The 24,206-nt window shown below is 36.5% G+C and overlaps 1 protein-coding gene and 1 pseudogene across 1 annotated transcript; both read right to left on the reverse strand.

Annotated features, from left to right (window-relative positions):
- Positions 1-1,709: 1,709 nt before the first annotated feature.
- samhd1 (SAM domain and HD domain 1) lies at positions 1,710-8,637 on the reverse strand. The gene is made up of 16 exons (XM_033969886.2): positions 8,326-8,637; positions 8,155-8,221; positions 7,990-8,062; positions 7,709-7,869; positions 7,126-7,241; positions 6,915-6,985; positions 6,174-6,332; positions 4,798-4,898; positions 4,604-4,712; positions 4,249-4,340; positions 4,068-4,183; positions 3,302-3,441; positions 3,044-3,136; positions 2,828-2,932; positions 2,615-2,752; positions 1,710-2,276 (listed from the first exon to the last, which is right to left on the reverse strand). Exons 1-16 carry the CDS (start codon positions 8,498-8,500, stop codon positions 2,139-2,141), a joined length of 1,854 nt encoding a protein of 617 aa, XP_033825777.1. The 5' UTR covers positions 8,501-8,637; the 3' UTR covers positions 1,710-2,138.
- A 4,675-nt stretch (positions 8,638-13,312) lies between these two features.
- LOC117373018 (deoxynucleoside triphosphate triphosphohydrolase SAMHD1-like) lies at positions 13,313-18,601 on the reverse strand (annotated as a pseudogene).
- Positions 18,602-24,206: the final 5,605 nt, after the last annotated feature.

Genomic DNA, 24,206 nt, shown 5'->3' on the forward strand with positions numbered 1-24,206 from the left:
AAAACAAATAAATGCATGTGAAATAGATAAAATATGATCATGTGATCTTAGTGACGAGACCTCCTTCCTTTTTGGATGACGTCTTCATGGCACAATTGGCATTTTTATAGCTGCCAATAGACAACAAAATACAGCTTTTGGGGGCTATTAGCGGTTTTCATATTGATATGATGATGTGACAATACCAAATGAGGGGCAAGAGCCAGTTTTCCCTATTAAAAACATTGTACTTTAACATGAAATACCCAATAACTAAAACCACAAATGTTGAATCTGATCATTTCTATCAGAGATTAGACCCAAGAACTCACTGTCTTGAAACAAAAATGTGCATTTAAACATTAATTTTAGCTTCTCCCTTCTGTACTAAATAGTATTGCCCTGTAGTGATGTAATCTGAAGCCCAGCAACATCCAGGCTTCTGTGATGACTATAACATTTGTTTTATTTATTAAAATGGACAATGCATGTTAAATCAATAAAATGTAAAACATGCAAGACTGTAGCCAAAGCTAATTTCCATCCTTAGTCCCATTGTAATATTGCAATAATGGAATGTTTCAGATGGTATTTGTAGATTTTCCCTCAGTTCATATTAGAAGAAATGCTCAATGTAAGTTTAAATGAATATGAGGTATACAGGGTGTGGGAAATAATCAGATTCACATGTTGGGGGAAGGAAGACCACTTCACTCAATTAATTTAAATATGAATTCTACAATAAATAATACCCCAAAAGAAAAAAAAAATCCTTAAGAAGTCCCAGAACATCCCTCATTGTGTTTTTAGTAACAGGATGTGACATCATTTGAAACCCAATCATTTAAGAAATCAGGTTTTAAACTATTGCACCCTTTCTATTTGATAAAAGGCATAGTGGGGGGCGCAGAGTCAGAAAGGCAAGTGCAGCACCCACAGAGGGAGGGGGAGTTATAGGGTCGAGGGAAGAGCCACCTTGCAACAGCTGGTCCCAATTATCCATGGAGGGACTGGCGAGTGTACAGCCGCATGTGTGTATGTATGAAAGACTGAAGCATCACAGGGGAGGGCTGAGACCACTGGCGCCAGGAGGGGAGCAACAGGTCAGGGAGGATGAAGATTATAAAAATACAAGCAGGCAGTTGGCCTTGGTCCTGCTGCAGTGTGCGAGTGCCGTGTTCAATGATCCAGTTAGTATGCACCCTCAGATCACAAAGGCCATTTTGTACACATCCTTTATGAATGGCAATTGGTCATTTATAAGATACTGTTATGAAAACTGACTGATCTGAATATCAACGTTTTGCAGCGAGTTTAGTGTTAATAAACGAAGTACTAAGTCAAAGGTGCATTTGATTTCTAATAGAGCCCAGTAATATAGGAATCATGCTTGTGCTGTGTGTAAAATTACAGAGCTATGAAAAGAAAAAAAAAAGAATCTAAATTGAAGAGAAGCTTTTTTTTTTTTTTAATCTGGTCGGTTGACTGAACAAACACGTGTATGGCGCCGCCTGGTGGTGGCACGTGTTCTCACATGTCAAAATTGCGTCATTTCAGTCAAAAGCTTTATTTGTGTCTTCAAAGATTGATTTCGTAAAAATGCTTATCCTTGTTTCAATACTGTGATATGTTCCATTATTTCGTGCAACCTTTAATATAGACACAATGGTTCAATTAGGCCTATGGCGCCCCCGTGCGGTGGAACCCATTAAGTACAAAGACACACAAATACGAGAATAAATGCTGTATTTTCAAAATATGTAGATGCAAGAAAACATCTCCTAAATGGCCATATAGTATGAAATACAGTTTAAAATACAAACTTTTTTGAAATAAATAAATGGACCATCCCAAAGACCTCAAATAAAACTTAAATACAAAGTCCAAAAGCACCAAAGTAAAAGTCGGTAACTGCCTTAATACTGTAGCTCTCTCAAAGTTTTCTATACACTGACCTGATTTAAGTATTGCATTGAAAACCATAATCACGTTATTGAATATACAGAACTTAAAATAAAAACAAAGCCAAAAACTGATCTGGAAATAAAACTTAATATATAAATTAAAATAAATGACCAACAATCTGTAAAATGTCCCATCTTTTATAAAAACGTTTTTTATACATAATATATATATTGGGATCTGTAACTTAAGTCTTTTTACTTGAAAAGCCTAACTTTGGCTGTTCCATTGAGATGGCTGTAGCTTGTGTTGCTCTCCACACACTCCTCTCCTTCACTGTTGTTCAACCAGCTGGCCTTCAGTGGAGTGAGCTCAGGTGCAATTATGTCCCCATCCTAAGTGTAAAAAAAAAAAAAAAGCAAACAAATATTTCACTAATGTAGTATTCAATTGGTGGAAACGTGACTGAAAAAAACACTTTATTGCAACCCCTCCCCTGTCCACTCCACAATGAGCACATTTAGCTAAACAAATGGGCACACTAAAATTTAGAGATGATCCAATATGAATACAGCCACAGCGTTTCCATATTAACTGCAAAAAAAAATCTTGGCAAACTGAGAATGACACATGGACACTTACAAAACCTTATTTTCTTTTCAGTAAAAAAACCCCAAAAAACTAGACACATGTAGATTATTGCAATATATTCACTAAATCTCTGATGTGTTACCTGGGGTTTGGAGAAGTTCTTGTCCATGCACCATTGAACAAAGTGCTTCTTAGCTGCCTCCACACTCTTTTCATCAGTCTTTTTGTAGTAAACTCTAATCAACTGTTCAGCAAAACGCTCTGGGAGAAGTTTCGACACCTCTCAAGAGGCAAACATGTTTTAAAACAAGGGCACTTAAATATGTCCAAAAAGGTAATAGATACTTGGTCTGACCTGGTTTTTGCGTATTTGGATGGCTGTAGTAAGGTCATTTTTGCAATAGAACCGAACATTATTTATTGGATTCTTCTCCTTCATCCCATAATCCATGTGGATAACCTGAACCATCAATTAGAAAAATATATTCCACAACTGAATTCTGATCATCTGGACTGAAACAAATGCCTTAATCTACACTATATATTTGATGGAAGATCATTTGATACTTGCATTGACCACAAAGTCCTCAGGTTGAAGCTCGGCATCGTGGGAGCCCTGAGGAACAGACTGAGCCAAATCTTCTTCCCAACTGTGAATTAGTTCCTAAAAATGCCACTGAGTCAAACATTCATACATTTTCACTAATAAATGTCACGATGAAGAGAAAATAATTACATAACCCTGTCATTGATCAATATTGAAAATAAAACTTAACAAAATTTCCTCCAGATTTTGCAACATATTTAAAATACTAAAATAGTTGCTTACCCTAGTAACAGTAATGGGTTTTTCTGGTTGAGTCTGACCCAGACACTTGTAAAGACGTCGATAAACAATGTTACGTAGAATCTGTCTGGCATCAGCAAGTTCTTTGGCCGAGGAGTTGAGAATTTGTTCAAACACGTGGTCTATAAAATTAACAGATAGAAAAAAACCCCAACATGCAAATATTTAGTTTTAAGTCAATCTGTGCAACACTTCTACCCCACATAAGTCATCTACATTCAGAAGTGACCCTCTAATTTGCACCCCAAGAAGTGTGTTCAGTTGGTGCGGTTTGCAAATACAGCAGCTATTCCATAATACCATTTAAATCTATACATGTTATATCACTGAAAACTAATTTCCAGTAAGTCAATGGTTGTCAAACTGGTATGTCCGTAGTACAGATGCCATATTAACGATCAAGCAGGACTTCTTGCAGATCAGGTCTTGCAAGTGGAGAAACATTTCTAAACACGTTTCATTGTTTAGTTCTTAAAATTTTAAATTTGCTAAAACAACATTTTGAATCTGCTGTGTTTTTGTGTAGATATGCATGGACAAGTCATCAAAACATATTCTTAACATTGCACGCCTTGCCTCCATATCCAGATATCTTCATGAATAAGTTGTTAAGACATTCTGTGCTTGCTATACCAACAAAAACATCTTTAGTTCTAATGGTAATCTCTTTAATCGCCTGTATTGCTTTAAAAAGGCAACCATACTGTTGTTGAGTTACTACATTTTAAAAACATGCAGCCATACAGACCTGTAAGTTTGGTATAAGCCTCCATGTCGTCTATGGCTGTGGATAAAGTGAACATCCGCCCCCCTGAGCCTTCAATCTGGATATGTTTGTCTGCTTTTAAAAATGCCTCTGTGATCCTACCAGATAAAAACAGTTAGTTAGCACCATTTAACAAAATTTGCAATAAAAAGGTAAGACTCACATAGTTTCAATGATGTTCCCAACTTTGTGTTGGTAGGCTCGTCTGTGGAGGCAATTTCTGGTGTGAAACATGTCATACAGATTCCCCACTTCCTATTTACGGTAAGAAAGGACAAAGTGAGCAAGTAGTAGCTAGAATAATCAAAATAAAAGGTTGATCACACAAAAAAAACCCCAAAAAACTCAACTTTTAGATACATTAAAAGGCAACAGGAAATATCACTTGGTTTGCATTATAACAAAAATGTAAATAATGAGTTTCAGCTTCCCAATTATGGTGAGAAAAAGGTTCTTAAGAATCTCAGTGGTGCTAGAGGTCTACTGGCTTTAATGAAAGTGAAAAGAAGGACCTGTACCTTGTCTCTAGTACAAATGTTCTTTTGTCCATCTACTTCACACACCCGGGCAAACTTAAGGAAACGGCGATAGTCAAAATTGTTTTGAATCCCCAAATGGTAGCAGTCCCTATGAAGACAACAAATAAAGAAGTTAAATTATGCAGAAAAACAAGCACTACAAAAACCATAACATTATTAAACAGTTTTCTCACCTGGCAAAGTAGTCCCACTTATCCACATCAATGCCATTTCTCTTGTTGGCCACGATTTCATACAGGAAGGATTTGTCTTGTGTTCGACCTTTATAGGGCCACTGTAAAATTAGAGGAAGCTTTAAAAAATAACTTTATATAGGCTGCATTCTTCTTGTACTATGTAAGGTACTATAATCACAACGTCTTATTCAGATCAGAGGTAGTCCTTCAGGGGTTTAACCAACTGGATTTCAGCATTGAAACTGGCAACCCAAATGAGAGATTCATGCGAGATTTTCTGTTAATTCTGTTCTCTCATTGGATGATCGACTTTAATTAGAATTCTTATCAGTAAAGCTATATTTCCTTTGAACGCCTTTACTTTACTCACAAAGGAAGTTCAATTAACCGTGGGTTTGAATTGTCTGACTCTCCAAATTAACTCTTAAAGTTTTCAATTTCACTAAACAGGTTCCAAGCAAAGTTAGAAAACAGAGTAAACCTTGATTTTAGCAGAACACACAAGACTCCATCAATGGATCCCAGAAAAGAGCATTCACCATGGCAATGGTAACCCAGGCTTCCATATTAGAGGGAAAAGAAGTGATGTGACTGTGGAACATGCTTTGTACAGATCAGGTTTAATATAAAAGGAGAAACAAATTAAACTTGTTTAATCAATTTACCCTATTTTAGTATGAAGATGCATATAAGATTACTCTAAAAACCCACACAATTTTGCTGCATAAAAACATTAAACTATTAAAAAAGTTTGAAATGACAATTTTAAATATTTAATTTCAGATTTCTTTCTCTAATTACCATTTTTTCCATCCTATATCCTATCCTTGTCCTACATAAATCAAAATTGAAAAGTATACAGGAATTAAACAGAATAAAGTGTGATCCAGTATGAATGTGGTAAGTGTATGAATGATTGGTGGTGGCTGGAGGGGCCGATGGTGCAGACTGTCAGCCTCTTTTCCATCTGTCTACCCGAGGGTAACTGTGACTAGAGAAGTAGCTAACCACCACCAACTATGGAGTAAATGAATAATGACTACAGTGTAGCGCTTTGAGGGGCTTCGACAAGCCATTCACTTCACATACTGTATTTTCTGGAGAATAAGTTGCATCAGCCAAAAAATGCATAATAATGAAGAAAAAAACATTTCACATATAAATTACATTTGACTATAAGTCGCACACACGGCCAAACTATGGAAAAAAGTGTCACTTAAAGTCCGGAAAATACAGTACATGTAATGTGCTTTTAAATCAGAACATATACTAGAGCAACACCTTTCGAACTACACAACTACAGACAAACCGTCCTGTAACACCTTTGACTGTGAAATGAAGAATGAAGTTAAGTAATGATGGTCAGTCTTTACCTCAGCATTTTGATCAGCAGCATTTTGCAGAGGTCCGGCAATCTGCTCCTTGATAAAGTCCAGATCGTCAGGGAGGACAAGTCCATGTTGTTCCATGACTGGTCTCAGACCATTTTCATCCACCAGATAGTCAAACATGGCGAGGGATGCAGTCTCATGCTGCCACAGAATACAGTATGCATGACAAAATGTAAAGAATGGGCATATCTGTTTAAATACAAGCATGTTTTATCGCTCACGTTTGACCGGCAGCAGGTCTGGGCCCATGCCTTACATAATAACAGTAAGTCAACCAGCTCTTATCAACAACCCTTATCAGTGTACACAGTGAGCAGACAATGTCACAATCATTCAGTACCTTTTAATTATGCAATTACAACAATACAACAACTACTGATAGCAAAAATGGTCCTTCACACAATTAAGTCTACATTAACTTTATACATGGTATTTACGTATTTGGCATTTGACTAGCCCTTTCAGATCACATTAAAAAACATTTTATAACATTCCCATATTTCCTACATTTTGTTCCAATTTTGTTCATTTTATCCATTTTTTTAAGCCTTCTGCGGATTGCTTCAGTGCCTGGGGAACGTCTGCAGGAGCCAAATATTTTGGGAACTAAAATTTGTTCTTGATATACAGCCGTGGCACCAGTTAACTGTACCCAGCCAATTATCATTCTTGTAGCCCAAATGCATGTACAAGGAATGGCACGTTTATCTGTTAGCTTCTTACCTTCCATGTTATTTGTGGACGAGCTTTGGGAATAAAAATTCCATCGAACATGTGAGAAAAAGGTCCATGCCCTGAGACATCATAATGTTTTTACGTGAGACATCATCATTTCTTATGACACGTCATGTTTATACATCAGTGGCCAGTTGGCCAAACATTACAGATGAATAAAATTGTTGAAAGAATTTTTTTTTGTATGAAAATTACTCACCAAGGTCATGGCAAAGCCCTGCAATCTGGACACACAAAATATCTCTGCGAGAAATTAGGAGTTCAGGCTGCTTCTCATTCAGTGCTTGAACAAGACGACCAGCCAAGTATCCCACTCTGTATAGGCCAATAAAAGAGAAACTACTAACACTGCTTAAAATCCACACCTCACTGTCTTGAAAAAAGCGGTTTGTGGTTTAAAGATGAATGTAGATAGGAGAATGTATGCCTTAAATTGACCGTCTATGTCTAGTCTCGTGTAGTGGTTGCTTAATTCCCCCAATATTCTATTCATTAACAATGAACAGTACATAAGGGAAACAAAGACAAATCAGTTATTTCAAGACAAAAATGTGCAGTTTTTATGCAGAGACAAATAATTGGTTTCCAAGACCAAAAAAGGTTTTATTAATCTCAACTATTAATTGTAACCCGGTATTCCAATTTTGAAATGGTGAATGAGAGTTTGTATTCTCTTCATAAATATGTGTAAAAACCCACAGTTTCAAATTTTATGTGGAACCATTCTGTCTTTGTACAGTAAATAAAAAAATGTTGACAGTGGAATAGACTATTTTACCTACCCAATGCTGTGCTCAAATCTATTATGAGATGCACCAGGAAAAACAAAGTAAGTCCCTCCAAGCTGCTTGATGTGTCTTAGTCTCTGAAATTGGGGTGTGTCTATAATTTTGATCAGAAGTGGATGCAACTCCACGTGGCCATGAATGGGATCGTTGAAGACCTGAAGGAAACCAGAACCGTGGGCACGGTTATTCATTTGAGATGTAGACAACATATTTACGATGGCATTCATAAAACACAATTATGCCTTTAGCAGTTTGTCAAAATAGTTTACTGTTACCTTATTTGGTTCAGCTTCTATTTGCCAAAGTTTCCTCAAGCTGTGAAGGATCCTGAGGCGATCGCCGTGGCATCTGCAGCACATACAGGGCATAAACCACCACAAATGGAAGACTTTGAACATATAAACTCAAAATCTAAATAGACACATTTACAAAACACTTACTTTACTCCCATCTTCTCCAAATCATCATCTTTAATGTATCTTAGACCAACACCAGTGACTTTTTGCGCTGTAGAAACAATGTTTGTTGTTAGCCAGGCTAGCTATCCTACATATTTTAGCTCTGGCGAATCGTAACAGTATAAGATTATAACAGAGTGTGCAACAAATTACCTCTAAAAATATCTTGCCACTCGATGAGCCCTTCATTTCGAAGATACTGGCACGTTTCCTCTACTTCCCAGTGCATGTAGTCTGAGCTGATCACTTGAGCCACTGATACTTTCTTTTCCGGAGTGTGTAAGCTGTCGTTAGCCGTCATTTCTAAAGGTCGCTTTCTGTTCGCCATGGTCAGCTAAAACCTAGCACACAAAGCGCCTGCAAAGTGGTTCACGTTGACTGCCTCAGCTCGCCGGGTGACTACGATCGTACAGAGACACAGGCGCTGAAAAAAACCCGGGTTTTGTTTCCGCGCCCCGCCCTCGTGCGTCACGCTTAGAGGAACTTCCGGTCACTAGCAAAAAAAAAAAAAAAAAAAAAGATTTGTCCCTAGTTTAATAATAATAATAATAATAATAATAATAATAATAATAATAATAACAATCTAGGCAGGTTTCAAGATATCCACTGTTTCAATGGAGCTCAACAGTGACAATAAATAAAAATAATAATAATAATTAAACGGCTACTAACTACACCTAGAAATTCTGTCCATAAAACCAATGAACAGAACCGGTGACAAAGAGCAGACTTACTGCCAGCAATGCAAATATAGCTCCTGCTCCGGTCATACAGGGACCGGAGAGCCCTTAGCAAAGGGCCCCAGACCCCGGATTCCCAGAGCACCCCCATAGGACACCATCAGGAACACGGACGAACGCCCTTTCCAGATCCACAAAACACACGTGGACTGATTGGGCAAACTACCATGAACCCTCGAGCACCCGATGAAGAGTATGGAGCTGTGTTCTGCGATTGGGGGAAAAAAAAACAAAAAAACAAAACACACTGCTCCTCCTGAATCCAAGGCTCGACTATCAGTCAGATTCTCCTCTGCAGCACCCTGGAATAGACCTGACTGGGGAGACTGAGGTGTGCTCCATGGCCTCCCAGCACTCCTCCCAGCTCTGAGTGCACGAGCTGCGGCACACTTGGCCTATCAGAGCATGGCATCATAACTTTTTGGGCTAAATGTTAAGATACTAATAGATAACTGAATTTCTACAAAATATTAAATTACTAGGTTATATTTATTATTACAACATTTAAACAACATAAATTACTTTTGGCAATTTTATTATAAACAGTTTTGTCCCTGGTAACTTTTTCTCAATCTGCCTTCGAGTGATTATGTGTCCGCGTTTAACAGAGAAATTCATGCCACAAATGGGCTCTTGGTTGCCAAAGTTTAAGGAGCTTTCCTCATTTGGGAAATAGACATGTATCGTCATTAACTCGAATCCTGACAACATTAAAAAAAAACGTAAAATAAAGTGACTTACAGAAATGACAATGTTGTTGACTTACAGAAATGACAGTTCGTGGTTCTGTCACTGTCCCACAGTTCTGTCACTGTCCCACTTTACCAATAGTGCATTGGTAAAGTGGGACAGTGCACTATTGAGAAAGTGGGATGATGCAATATTGCTTAAGTGGGACAGTGTATATTTGGTGTAATTTAACTTGTTGTAGTTTCTTCAGGCATATACCATAAATAATTATAAAGATTCACCAATTCATCAATAACAAATAACAAAACATTGACTGATAAAACACTGAGAGCCTTCTACTGCATTATTCCTTCCTTCCTCAGAGCACTTGTTGGGTCATAAGATCCTCACATAACAGCTGCTGTGGGGCAGACTGACAAAAGTGTGGCTTTCTAGGATATGGTGTCTTGCCAAAGGAAGCAATGTCAATATGCACTACTAGTTAGGTTGTTTCTACTGATTGGTGTACAACTCCCACAGTCCAGCATATAACCCATAAGTCAAGGTGCAGATGTGTAAAATAAAGATCAGATGGATGCAAAAATCACTTTATCATGGTTGAATGCCTTTTAAGCTGCAGACTCCAGCATCATGTTCCTTTTCCTGCCTTGGCTCTAGAGGGCGCTTTTGTGGTTCAGATGATACATTTAATTCAAAGCCTTTCCCCAAATAATAATTTAAGCATTTACTTTAATTTTTTTCACCAAGTGCATTGAATGTGCTTGAGTATCCCGGTTTGAGTATCAGATTTTTGAGTATCCTGGTTTTGTGTGTGTGTGTGTGTGTGTGTGTTAGATAGATGATTATAGATTATAGATTAGTATTGAGGATAATGTGGGATGTAGATGCAGTATCCTGATTTTTCAACACCGGTGCTGTACTGTACTGTGAACTTTATAAACATATAAAGCAGACTGCTGTTTAATGCAAACACCTTTTAACATCAGACTAACTTCAGTGTCTGTCTGTGGTGTCCTACTTTACCAATCATAGGTGTCCCACTTTGCAAATAACACCCCTAAATGTGACTTGGAACCAGCTTGTGTTTGAAAAGGAATACCAACTTCTGTGTGTAATACTTCTCAGATTTTCTTTCTCTGATGTAAAGTACACATCTAAAAATATATTACACTCAAGACTTGGCATTTGATTTTAAACTGACAATAACTAATGCAACTGCTACTACTAATACTACCACTGCTGCCACTACTACCACTACTTCTGTGAATGCTAATGCTAATAATAACAACAATAATGCTAATAATGCTAATGCTAATAATAATAATAATAATAATAATAATAATAATAATAATGTTTATTGAAAACAGACAAACAGTTGCATCTTTGATCTTTATTTTTGTCTTACATATTAATTTGAGGGGGAACAATTACACAATTACAATTACAACCACTACACCCTCACTTAGAAAACAATTCATCCCCCAATAACTAATGATGACTTAATATCATTTCACACTTCATCACATAACCTACCCATTCCCTTTCATTCCTGCTCAGTTATGAGGGAACAGTCCATTCTAGTTCCTTGACCTTTGATTTAACAAACTGAATTGACATAAAACATGGATGTAGGCTAGTACACTAGTAGTAAGTCTAAATCACATACATATGTAATATATTTTAATTGATCCAACATATATATACGCCTGCCATTAAGCAATCACATGTTGGCCCCACTACAAACAGGTAAAGGCTATAGAATCTTATGTTTATACAATCCAACCTAGCAGATTTGAAAAGATAAATAATTTTTCACAAAAACACCACCACCATTTAAATCATTATTTTAAACAATTCATAAATGTATTATGCAGCTGGTCTGTTGTCGTCCATTCTGCCCTGTGTTAAAATCGTCTTCACGGTCTGTTCAGGAACAACATTCATTAGGAATTATAGCTGAAAAACTATGAGCTCACTGGTGTTACCTGTTTAGCGGCTTCCAGGTCACAGTCATTCTTATTTTTCAAAAAGACATATGTCCATTGTCTGCGGTCAATGTGTGGGATATGCATCTCTTTCTTCTACGACAAAAACAAAATTATTATAGACACAAAAACACTCTAAAATAACACAGAGGCCAACATATAAGCCTTTCACTTGTTTGTACCTTTTCCTCAGTCTGCTCTGGAGTGAGAATTGTTCCTTTTTTATCAAAAAAATTCATGCCACAAATGGGGTCTTGGTTGCCAAAGTTTGAGGAGCTTTCCTTTTTTGGGAGATAAACATGTATGGTCATTAAATAGATTCTTGACCATAAACAAAAAATAAAGTGACTTACAAAAGTGGCAATGTTGTCGGGTTCAGTGTTGAGTTCTTTAGCTAGTTCATCAATCCTTCGTTCATCGTTCTTCAATCAAAACATTAACTGATAATTTCTGCAAAAAAAGTAAATACAAATAGAGAAAAGTGCAATACTAACCTTCTCAGGCTCAGCTCCTTCTGACTCAACCTTTGTCACATATGTGTATAGATCCCGGTCATGGATTCTGTTCACAATGTCTTTTGCCGTAGGTTCTTCTGCTAATCTTTCTCCAAAAAGGCAGTCTGCAACAATACAAGAGGGATGCAAAGGTACAGGCAAAACAAATAATTATGTATGGGTTCCATTTTTGCCAAAATTAAGTCTGTTGTCTTCAAGTCGTTGGAGATATACTTTGCACTCCTGACTATTAAATGTGTGTATACACTCTGTTGTGTTATTATTGTTGTGTACTGGCACGTTTAATAAGCAGAAAAGATGTGCATCAAAAATATATGGTATATCCACAATGACTTGAAGTCAATAGACATCATTTTAGCCCAAATGAAACCCCAATTATTAGGGTTAAGATGAAGCTTCAATCAAACCTGTCAGCTGGAGGAAAATCTCTAGAACCTTTTTCTTGGCGTCTTCTGGTGTTGCTGATGTTGTTGGTTGCTCTTTCTTATGACGCATTTGCTTCTTAATAACATCTGCCATCCTGGAGAGTAACAATTCAGTTCAATTAATTTATTTTTGTAACGCCCAAAATCACAACAACAGTTGTCTCGAAGGGCGTTCATGTTTTGGTTGATGGGGGAAACCGGAGTACCCGGAGATAACCCATCCAGACACGGGGAGAAACATGCAAAACTCCACACAGAAAGGCCTGGGCGACCCGGGGATCGGACCAAACCTTCTTGCTGTGAGGCATGAGTGTTGCCACTCAGCCACCGTGCTGCCTACACACAAAAACAAAACAACAGGAAAAATCAGACAAAACAAGAAAAATCGGCCAGGCGAGGAGGACGGAGGGGGGCGGAGGAGGGCCAGGCGAAGAGGAGGAAGACCAGGCGAGGAGGAGGAGAGCCGGGCGAGGAGGATGAGCGCCAGGCGAGGAGGAGGGCCGAACACAATTAACTGTATCCCAGCCCTGATCATAATCCCACTGGAGGCATTAGGAGCATTCTAGTTAGCATTCTTTTTTGGGCCCACGGGTAAAACACTACATCTTTACATAATTGAAGATGTTGAGCAGTGCTGCATAGACATTAGGATCAGAAACCATGTTTTCACACATTCACCTCAAGACAGGTGAATGTGTGAAACACTGTGACTGAGGAGAAGGTTTGCTATAAAAGTCCTTTTAGTAAAAACATACTTACCACTATAATAAACACCAAACTGTAGAAATAGTTGATAAACAGCGGTAAGTTAATGCTAAAACACTAAACAAAGGTGAATACTTGCATTAGCTCAATCTTCATGGTCACGTTGTGTTTGTAGGCTTTGGTCTCAAGAGCGGCAATGGTGTGAAACAAGTCATACATGGTACTCATCAACTGTTGTGCAGGAAAAATAAAATAATGAGATGATGGTAGCTGCATTATTGACTTCTATATGGTTTTAATAATACAAGAAGTAAATAAATATGATTTGTATTGATTTGATTTTTAGACAGGAGGAAAACTGGACTATGCAGAGTCAACATAATCGGTGTCCTCTATTATACTGAGAAACACTGTTGGAGTTTCCTCACCTTGTCTCTGATGCAGATTTGATTCTTGCCTTCAACTTGGAGCACTTTGGCAAACTTGATGAATCTCTGATGGTCAAAATTAGTCTGTAGGCCCAGGTAATAGCAATCCCTGCACACATTCATGTAAATATTAAAATGTTATTTATTACTATACAGCTGACATAAAATGTAAAACAAAAACAAAGCACAGCTTTGGGATGCAGCTCTGGGATACAATTTCATACACAGACCTTTATTTTTCTCATTTTGGTGCTTTTTTGGCCAGGTATTTCACATAAGACATGGTACATAAAAGGTTTCAGTATTTTTTTTATTGTCCAATAAACAAAATATAAATAGTAAAAAAAAAGATCATTATGGGATTATATACACTATGTTTTCATGAACCTGATTACACTTTTTTATTTATAACTTTTTAGATTCTAAGGAACAACAAATTTTGAAACTCCTCAGGAAGCTATGTTGTTACATTTAAATCTCTTTATAGATGGATGTAGGTTTTAGAGGTTGCCAGTCACTGTGTATATTGTGATAAAGAGTGGTGTTGAAAATAGGAAACCTTTAAGTTTTGTTTGTGGTTGTCTGTTTTTATTGTGATTTTGAAGGCAAATAAAACATGTTTTATTGCTGTATCTGCAACATTAGCTCTTGATGTTGTACTGAAAAGTTTGGTTCAGAAAACCATCACAGAGCAGGATCCTGTGACAAACCTCACCTGGCCACTGAGTCAAAGAGCTTCACACCGACACCGGCATTTCTTTTGTTGCTCACTACATCATAGAGGAAGTGCTTCTCCTTTGGGCGGCCTTTTGGTGTCTCCTGGAGGCAACACATCATCAGTATGTGGTTTACAGAATGAATACCATGGCTCAGTTATTCCACATCACCTTTTCTTGGATAATTTCTTCAATGAAAAGCCTGTTATCATATGACAGCTCCTCCAAAGACAAGCTTTTTCCAATTTCTTTGAAAAGTTCAGCAGACACTGTTTTCCTCTGTAGCAGAATTGTTTTTCAAAAAATAGTATATATTTACAGTTCTTTCTTTGTTGGATGAGAAGCTTTTGACATCCTACATTATAGTGTTTATATTGAGTGTATTTAGACATTGTGTATTCAACCATCATCATTGATTGTTAAGCCTTAGCCATTAAGACCATGTATGACATTTAAATATGTAAATATATAATTTTTACACTCAGGTTTGTTACTTTAAGGCTCTAAGGAGAATTGATCTGTTTGCGTTTAAACATGGAGAGTGGCATCAGGGACTGGGATCAGGGACAGTGTGATTGTAAGCACTTAACTTTGATTTAGATTTGTTGCTTTTACAGTAAATGCATTTTGTATTGCTGTATATTAATATGTGAAATGGATAAATATAAATTTTGATCTGGGACACACCAAAGTTACTATTTCTGACTTACCTCCCATTTAAGTTTTGGCCATACATTTTGAACGATTCTATCAAACACATCAGAAAAAGGCCCATGTCCTGCAAATATAGATGAAATTGCCAGCTAAATGCATCATCATTGTTTAAGCACTGAACAGAGTAATAGATCTGGCTTTCTCACCAAGGTCGTAGCAAAGACTCGCAATTTGCACGCAAAGTATGTCCTGGTCATCAATAGATTGTGGTAGTTTCTTTTGTAAAGATTTCAAAAACTGCCCAGCTAAGTGTGCCACACTGAAAAAAATGTATAACATCAAAATTTGTCCCAGTACGAAGAATTTTTATTATACGTACCCAAGTGAGTGTTCAAATTGGTTGTGGGATGCTCCTGGGTAAACAAAATAGGCCCCTCCCATCTGTTTGATGAAACGAAGTCTCTGAAACTGAGGTGTGTCTATTATTTTGACCAGAATGGGGTGGAACTCCATATGTCCATGAATAGGGTCATTGAACACCTAATGGAGCACAATATAATGCACTTTGTTGTCAATCACAATGATGGAAATAGATATGAAGAACATTAATCTCTCTGTAAACATTTTGGTGTGTGTCAGCTGTGTGTGAAATACCTTTGGTTGTGGATTGGCTGTCGGCGTCTGAGGTAGACTCTTTGATCATTTAGGCCGTTTAAAAAGAAAGATGTTTAAAGAATATGCATATTATTATAAGAATAGTTTGTAAGTAAGTTGAACTGTGATTTGAAAAGAAAAGCAGAAGCTGAAACAGTGTTACCGGAGAAAAGTGTAAGTTCTTCCTGCGGCACCACTCGTAAAAGCTCTTTTGAGCGACTCTCTGAGTGGTTTTGTCCAAGCTCGTGCAGTAGACTCTGATCCATTTCTCAGAAAACTTATTTGGCAGAAGAAACTGAGAAACCTGACAAAAAATTTTTTATCTAAAAATGAGCACAATTACGGTGCAAAAAAAAAAAAAAAGGTTAAACATCTTCTTTGCTGACCTGTTCACTGGGAATCTTGAATGCCTTCTCATTGTCAAACTTGTTATAGACATACAGGTTATCCATGGGATTTTTATCTTTTTGACCAAAGTCAAAGCTAATGATCTGATAAACAATTTTATATAAATATTTAGATATGCAGTATATATTTTTTATATAAAACACCCCCCCCCACACACACACATTTATATATATATATATATATATATATATATATATATATATATATATATATATATATATATATATATATATATATATATATATATATATATATATATATAAAATACAAACATTTAAAGCATTTTGTTTACTTACAGTGATTTCAAAGTCATCTTTTGTCAGTGGCTTTTGCTCTTTATAAGTGGTCACTACTGCCAGGTCAGATTTCCATTTTTCTTCCTTTTTTCCATGGAGCCAAAACATGAACAAAAAGTCTGATAATAAGCTTGGTGTATTACATTGCACTGATTACAAACAAAATAATGCAGTATTTACTTTTGTCAGAGGGCTTTGGTTGTCCTGTGTTTCGCATGGTGCCATTTCAGATATCTGTTTTTCTTCCTTCTAAAACAGATAAGTCAGATAATAGAGCTTAGTGTGTCACTTTGGGGTGGTTGTATATAAAAACACACCTCTTTGGCAAACCCATCTGTCAGTTTAGTCTCTCCTAGAAATCTGTACAGCTTTCGAGAGAGAATGTTTTGTAGTATTTCTCGTGCCTCCTTCAGTTCATCTCCAGTGGAATAAAGTATTTTTTCAAAGATAGAGTCTGAAACACAGATAATATACACACACAATATGACAATAGGTAAGTGAAAATATTAGGACAGAGGTAAAACACAAGACTAACCTGTGAGCTGGGTGTACTCCTCCATGGTTTTATCTGCTATGTCTTTTATAGCTTTAGACATCTTTAACACTGGCTCTGCTTTAAGTAAGGCATCTCTGATCCTGAGGTTTATATTTTTGTCATTTATGTGCTCAATCATGTTACAACACATATAAAAACTTGCATAAACTTATGTATAAACTACTTACATCAGCTCAACAGCCTTATTGGTTTTGTGCTGGTAGGCCTTTCGGTGGAGAGAACTCCTTGTATGAAACATTTCATAAATATTAGGGACTTCCTTAAAACGGCAAAGAAACACAAGTATTAGACCATGTTCAACATATTCAGAAGATGAATTATAATCATCTGTGTTAAGATAACATCTCAAACCTTGTCTCTTGTGCAGATCTGCCATTGACCGTCCACCTCAAGGACTCTGGCAAACTTAATGTAGCGATTGTGGTCAAAGCTATTCTTTATTCCAAGGTGATGGCAATCTCTGTCCAGACAGAATCAAATGTAAATAATAAAGGACATAAATCTGAAGTGTTTTGATATAGACCAAACCTGGCAAAATAGTCAAACTTGTCCACATCAAGGCCAGTCCTTTTGTTTGCGACTATCTCGTAGAGGAAAGACTTGTTTGAAGGGCGGCCTTTGTAATGTCCCTATTTGAATTGAAACAGTTTATCAATATGACGCAGGCACAAAAATCCAGATCTTGTTACCTCTTTATCTGGTCCATTAATCATCTCCTTGATAAAGGATAGGTCATCACCATCACTGTCCTCACTCAGCTTCTTCAACTCAGTCTCCAGGTCAAATGGGTTTTCTTTTTTTTTTTTAGATGTTCCACAATGGCATCAAACATGGCAGCTGACCCTTTCTCATGCTGCCGTGGAAATATTACTGATTATTACTTACAATTTTTAATTACATTTATTTGATCAGATCTGTTCCTTACTTTCCATTCCTTGTTTTGTTGAGTTTTTGGTATGAACATGTTATCAAACAAGTGGGAAAATGGCCCATGTCCTTAAAAAAACATTAACAGATTTAAAATATTTATTTAAAATATTTTCTGAAACATAAATTATTGATTGCACACATCACTATCTGTGGTAGAGGTATGTGAGTAAGAGAATGCTTACTTTATTGTTTTTTGTTGTTTTTTGTTGTTTTTTTTTTTACCTGTGGTAAGTACTCACCCAGGTCATGGCAGAGACCAGCAATTTCCACACAAAGTACGTCTCTGTCAGTAATACCAAGTCCCTGCTGTTTTTCTTTTAAATGTCGCACAAGTTTTCCTGCTAAATGTGCCACTCTATAAAATGTAAATATCACAAATCTTAAATTACACAATTGGTTTTTCCAGTCTCTGTTTGACAAAAAAGCCATGTTTTAACACATGTGGCCTATTTTCAATGTCCCACTTCGTACATACCCGAGTGAGTGTTCAAATCGGTTGTGAGATGCTCCTGGGTAAACGAAATAGGCCCCTCCCAGCTGTTTGAGGTATCGAAGTCTCTGAAACTGAGGTGTGTCGATGATTTTGACCAGAATGGGGTGGAACTCCATTTGACCATGGATAGGGTCATTGAACACCTGATGGAGCACAAACCGAAAGCGGAAACTAACAACAACAGAAACCTTAAATGTTTGGTCTTGAATGCTACAGGCCTACCTTTGGTTCCATTTTTGATGATTCAGTGTGAGATGGTGTTGTGGAAGACTCTCCTTCAGTAGACTGAAAATTCACAGCTGTGTTTTATTAAAAAAAATAATATAATAAGAGTAGAAATGTAACTTTTATTGGTAGAAAAGTCAGACATCTTATCTATTTCTAATGTAATGTATCCGTATTGTGTAAGGCCTATGAAGTTATTGTGACCTTTGACATAAACCTTCTTTTCTTCTTGACCTCGGAGGCGGTCGCAGTCTTCATTTCTATTTTGTTGTTTTTTTTTTCCATGATATTCTTGAACAGCAACATTTATATTTCATTAATATTTTCATTTCAAGACAATTAATTCTTCTCTTTTAATGTTAATGTTTTGATTTTTGATTTGTTTGTATTATTTTGCAAAGCACTTTGAATTTCTTTGTGACGAATTGTTCTATGCAAATAAACTCGCCTTACCAGTTTGAATTAGGCTAATTAATATGTCAGTCCAACGCCCCAAGTTAAAACAGCTGACTGAGTGACACCCACACCCAAATAGCTGGTCTGCCTGATGGCATCTGAGCTGTATGTGTTTCACCACAAAAGGCATTTCATCAGTTCAACATGGTTCGCTCCACTTCCAGCCCTGTTCCCACATTCTCACCCACATGATTTATTAATTTATTTCCTATATTTACTCGATCCTTCAAAACATATTCGCCCTGTCACCCAGGCACCTCATCAAACACCTTTAAAAGTAATTTATTATTTACTTGTTAAAGAAACATATATTGAATTTGCATCTGTTGTTTGATGTATTTTTGGTCATAGCTTAGAGAGTTATGACAAAATCCATGAATAATTCTACAAAACAAATTCTTGCATCTATACTTTTTTTTATCACTTGCATCATATTTGTTACATATTATATAAATGCAAAAATAATGAATACATTTGTACATTTTTTTCAAGCCTCTTCTCTTGGTGGATTATTTGTATTTATGATAACAACAGCTCTACGCTGTTGCCGTGCAGAACTTGTCTCTCAGACTTAAGTGAAATTCACCGGCTGGACCAAGTTTGATAAATGTTTATTAATATTACAGAAATCATTGGATATATAATAATGTTTCATTATAATGAAATGTGGCTTATGCAGTAATGGAATGTGTAAACGCAGTATTGGGAAATTCATATTTTAGAACAATTTAAATTTTGTGTATATCATACGCTGTAGGCCTACATATTATAGCGCATACTATTTTAAACACACATTAAAATTGTGCAGAATACACTCTGTACAAATTAAATTATGAAAGAGAAAGCTTATAAATAAACCTAAAAATCCAGATAGGTAACCAAAATATACAATTAAAAATATATACATGTATTTAAGTAAAACATAGTCAAGTTAACTATACAAGATGGTTGAATAATATTACCTGGCTTCTATTGGTCCTTTGAGGCAGCACAAAACAAATTCACCTGGTGATCAGGAAGAGGTGCCAGTATTTTATATCTCACCACACCTGTCGTCACTGCCCAGAACGTCACTGCGACGTCCTGGTTCTGACACAGACTTACTCTTTGAGGAAGAGTTTAAGCTCAATAAGGTTACAAAATAGTACTATAATGTTGTGTATCAACATTTCTCTGTCATCATATAAACATTTCAATGAGCAGGCCTTCATCTCTGACCTATATTACAGTGAGATCGGGTTAACATCAGCATTCCTTGACCCTGATATGGCCTTGAACTTTTTTATTAATACATTTAATGAAATTGTCAACCGGCATGTGCCTAAAAGAAAAATTAGAATGAAAAATTGTAATAATCCCTGGTTCAATTCAGAAACTGCACAATTAATTAGAGAAAGAAATGCTGCCTGGAAAACTGCTCACACAACTAGGTCTGAGTTGGATTGGGCAAGTTTTCGTCAGAAGAGAAATAAATGTCTATCAGCAATTAGAAAGGCAAAAACATCCTACTTCATGTCTGCATTGATAGAGAGCCACGGAAATCCAACTAAGTTCTGGAGGACAATCAGATCCCTCTCTGAACCTAACAATTATACCTTACCAACTGATATTTTATTAGATTCCGATATTATAAATTCTAAAGAGGAAATATGTGATGCTTTCAATAGACATTTTATCTCTGCATGTGATGTTGAACAATGATGGTCCTTCTGATCTTGATTATGTTGAATCTGAACCTCAGACAGATAACCACATTTTTTCTTTAAGACCTTTCAGTTACATGGAGGTCTTAAATGCTCTCCGCTCCATAGACCCAAAGAAGTCCACGGGAGCTGACGATCTCGATCCAAAACTTCTTTTATTAGCTGCCCCATATTTAATTGAACCTCTTTTACATATTTTTTATTTGTCAATTCAAATGGCAATTATACCGGAATTATGGAAAACAGCACATGTTTTGCCTTTACATAAAGGTGGGACAACTAAAAATGTAAATAATTTCCGGCCAATATCTAAATTACCTTGTCTTGCAAAAGTTTTAGAAAAGTTAGTTTCAAATCAAGTTACAGGTTATTTAAATAATTTCTCCATTTTGAAGTCTTATCAGTCGGGTTTCAGAAAAGGGCATAGTACTGTCACAGCAACCACAAAAGTTTTAAATGACATTTTCTCAGCCCTTCATGATAAACAAGATTGTGTGGCTCTGTTTATTGATTTAACTAAAGCTTTCGATTCAGTGGATCATGGAGTCCTCCTGAACCATCTGAAGCAGATTGGATTTGACAATGCTACATGTAACTGGTTCCAAAATTATCTTTCAAACAGAACCCAGGCAGTAGTAGCCGATGGTTTTAAATCAGAATTTTTAACTTTAAATAAAGGAGTGCCCCAAGGCTCAATTTTGGGCCCCCTACTTTTTACTATTTTTATTAATTCTATTGGTCACAATTTAAAAGAAAGCCACATACATTTATATGCAGATGATGCTGTTTTGTATGCAACTGCTCCTTCTGCTGATCAGGCACTTTTAAAACTGCAGCAAGATTTTAAAGAAATCCAAAACTCCCTCATAAATCTTAAGCTGTTTTTGAATGCAAGTAAAACTAAGTATATGATTTTTTCTAAAAAACATTTCAGTAACATGCAAGCTACAAACCTTTACACGCTAAATGGTACATCCATTGAAAGAGTCAACACTTATAAATATTTTGGGTTTTGGCTTGATGAAAACTTGTCCTTTAAAAAACATATCTCAGAATTATGTAATAGCTCAAAATCTAAATTATCATTTTATTACAGAAACAAATATTGTATCCCAATGAGTTACAGAAAAGAAATAGTACAAGCAACCTTCCTGTCCGTACTGGATTATGGGGATGTGGTGTATGTGCAGACTTCAGCCTCTGCTTTGAAACCATTGGATCCACTATTTCACTCCGCCCTTCGCTTTGTTACAGGTGATGGATTTGAAACTCATCACTGTACGCTCTATGAAAAAGTAGGTTGGCCATCACTGTCTGTTAGAAGAGAACAGCACTGCATTAAGTTTATCTATAAGGGATTACTTCAAAAACTGCCAGAATACCTCACCTGCTTGTTAATTATTGATACCGGAACATTTTACACCAGATCACATGACTGCATAAAGCTAAGGACGAGCCTCACCAGAACTGAGATGGGAAAGAGGGCTTTTAGCTGTTTTGCTTCACAAAAATGGAATATGCTCCAAGGAAAAGCAAAACTGGACACGTTGTAATAATAATAATAATAATAATAATAATAATAATAATAATAATAATAAAAATAATTAATAATAATAATTATTATTATTAATCATAATAATAATAATCTGATAACAAACTTTTATACACACACCTGCACTTGTTATTGATGTTTTTTATGGACTTATTTGTTTTGATAGTTTTTTCGGTTTGTGTTGTATTTTAAACAGGGCACCCATGAAAAAGAGAGCCCAAGTGCTCTCATTGGGTCCCCCTGTATAAATAAAGATAAATAAAATAAAATGAGTATTGCATAGAATTGTGAAGTGACATTAGCAGGGATTTTGGTCTTCTCCTCATAATGATAAACTTATCATTCACAGAATCCTCCAGTTCTGTAATCCTGTAATCCTGACCAAGCCTATCAAGATCTGGAGATGAGTCCACAGGTAGTAAGATAAGATAAAGTTTATTGTCCCAAAAGGGAAATTTGTCTTGGGCTCACTGCCCGCAGCTTAAAAACACAGTTACACTCACACATACAGTACAGTCAGGCAACAGTCTCAAGATACATGTGCCATTATTAATGTCCATTATCCATTTGTGCACTGCACAACCATAAAGTGTCCAAGTTATTGCACAAGCCCCACTTCGCAAATAATTATTGCACCAGCCCATAATTGCACAGTTTTTGCACAGGCAGTTATTGCACCACTGAAAATAAAGTGACTAAGTGCGCCTTTGTTGTGCAGATTTGTTCAGTAGTGTAACAGAAGTGGGCACAAATGAGAATTTGTATCTGTTACTGTTAAAGTTAGGCCCCCGATAGCGCCTGCCCGATGGAAGAATTTCATATTCCCCATACAACAGGTGAGAGGGGTTCCCCACAATCCGTCTGGCCTGACCGAGCACAGAGTTTTGAAAAATATCCTGCAGAGAAGGGAACTCTTTCCTGCCAATCACCTTCATGGCCTTATTTATCACTTTTCCAAGTTTAGTACAGGTCATGATTTTTGTGCTCACACCAAACAGCTTTCAGGAAACCACACCTTTGCACAGAAAACCAAAACAATGTTGACCTATGCCTTCTGCTTTATGCTTTTATATTTATCTCTATTTTCTGTAGATGTGTTGTTGTTCTTTGCCACTTTACTAACACAGATAATTTTGTGTATCAATGATATCTATTGATCTGTCCAGTTTGAAGAACATAGTGGACCACTGAAAGTACAATAGTTAACATTTGTGTCTTCAATAAAAGTAAGGCATATAAAGAGATCAAACTCTCAACCACTCAGGACAAAACAAACAGGATAAGGACTAACACACAGTTGTATTACTGCCTGCAAATCAAATTGACAAATTACATTAGTATTATTATAACATCAATTCAAAAATAGATAATTATTAGATAGAGCTATAGTTTTGTGGTTGTTACATTGCCAATTATAAAGTAAAATAAAATTAGTTTTCAGCCTTACAAAATCTTCAGATTGCATTTAATTGAATTAATTGCTGTAAAGTATCTTGAATAAGGTTTAGCTACTGATACTTTATGTGTCATTTCATATACTGATTTTAGTGGTGGTCTCTATCTCTGGAATTTTATGTCCCTTTTCCATCAAGAAAATATATAGAATTTGTTTTCTAGATTGAACTTGAGGCAACTGAAATACAGAAACGTGCCCACTGGACTTTAAACCGGGACAAGGGGGCTTTTTTACTCTCACAGACAAGGGATATTGTCCTGAAGAAGTCGGACTGCAGATGGCGCTGTCGTTCTGCCTCCACCAGTCAGAAGACAGCGCCAAAACCTGTTTAAATCAGCTGACTGGACACTACAGCTACATCACGTGACCACTCTGAGGAAGACCTCAGTGAGCAGTCGAAACTGTCAGGTATAAAAACAAACTAAACTTGGTCTGGAAAAAGAATCT

This window comes from Periophthalmus magnuspinnatus, chromosome 7 (assembly GCF_009829125.3).
Source record: "Periophthalmus magnuspinnatus isolate fPerMag1 chromosome 7, fPerMag1.2.pri, whole genome shotgun sequence".
NCBI lineage: Eukaryota > Metazoa > Chordata > Actinopteri > Gobiiformes > Gobiidae > Periophthalmus > Periophthalmus magnuspinnatus.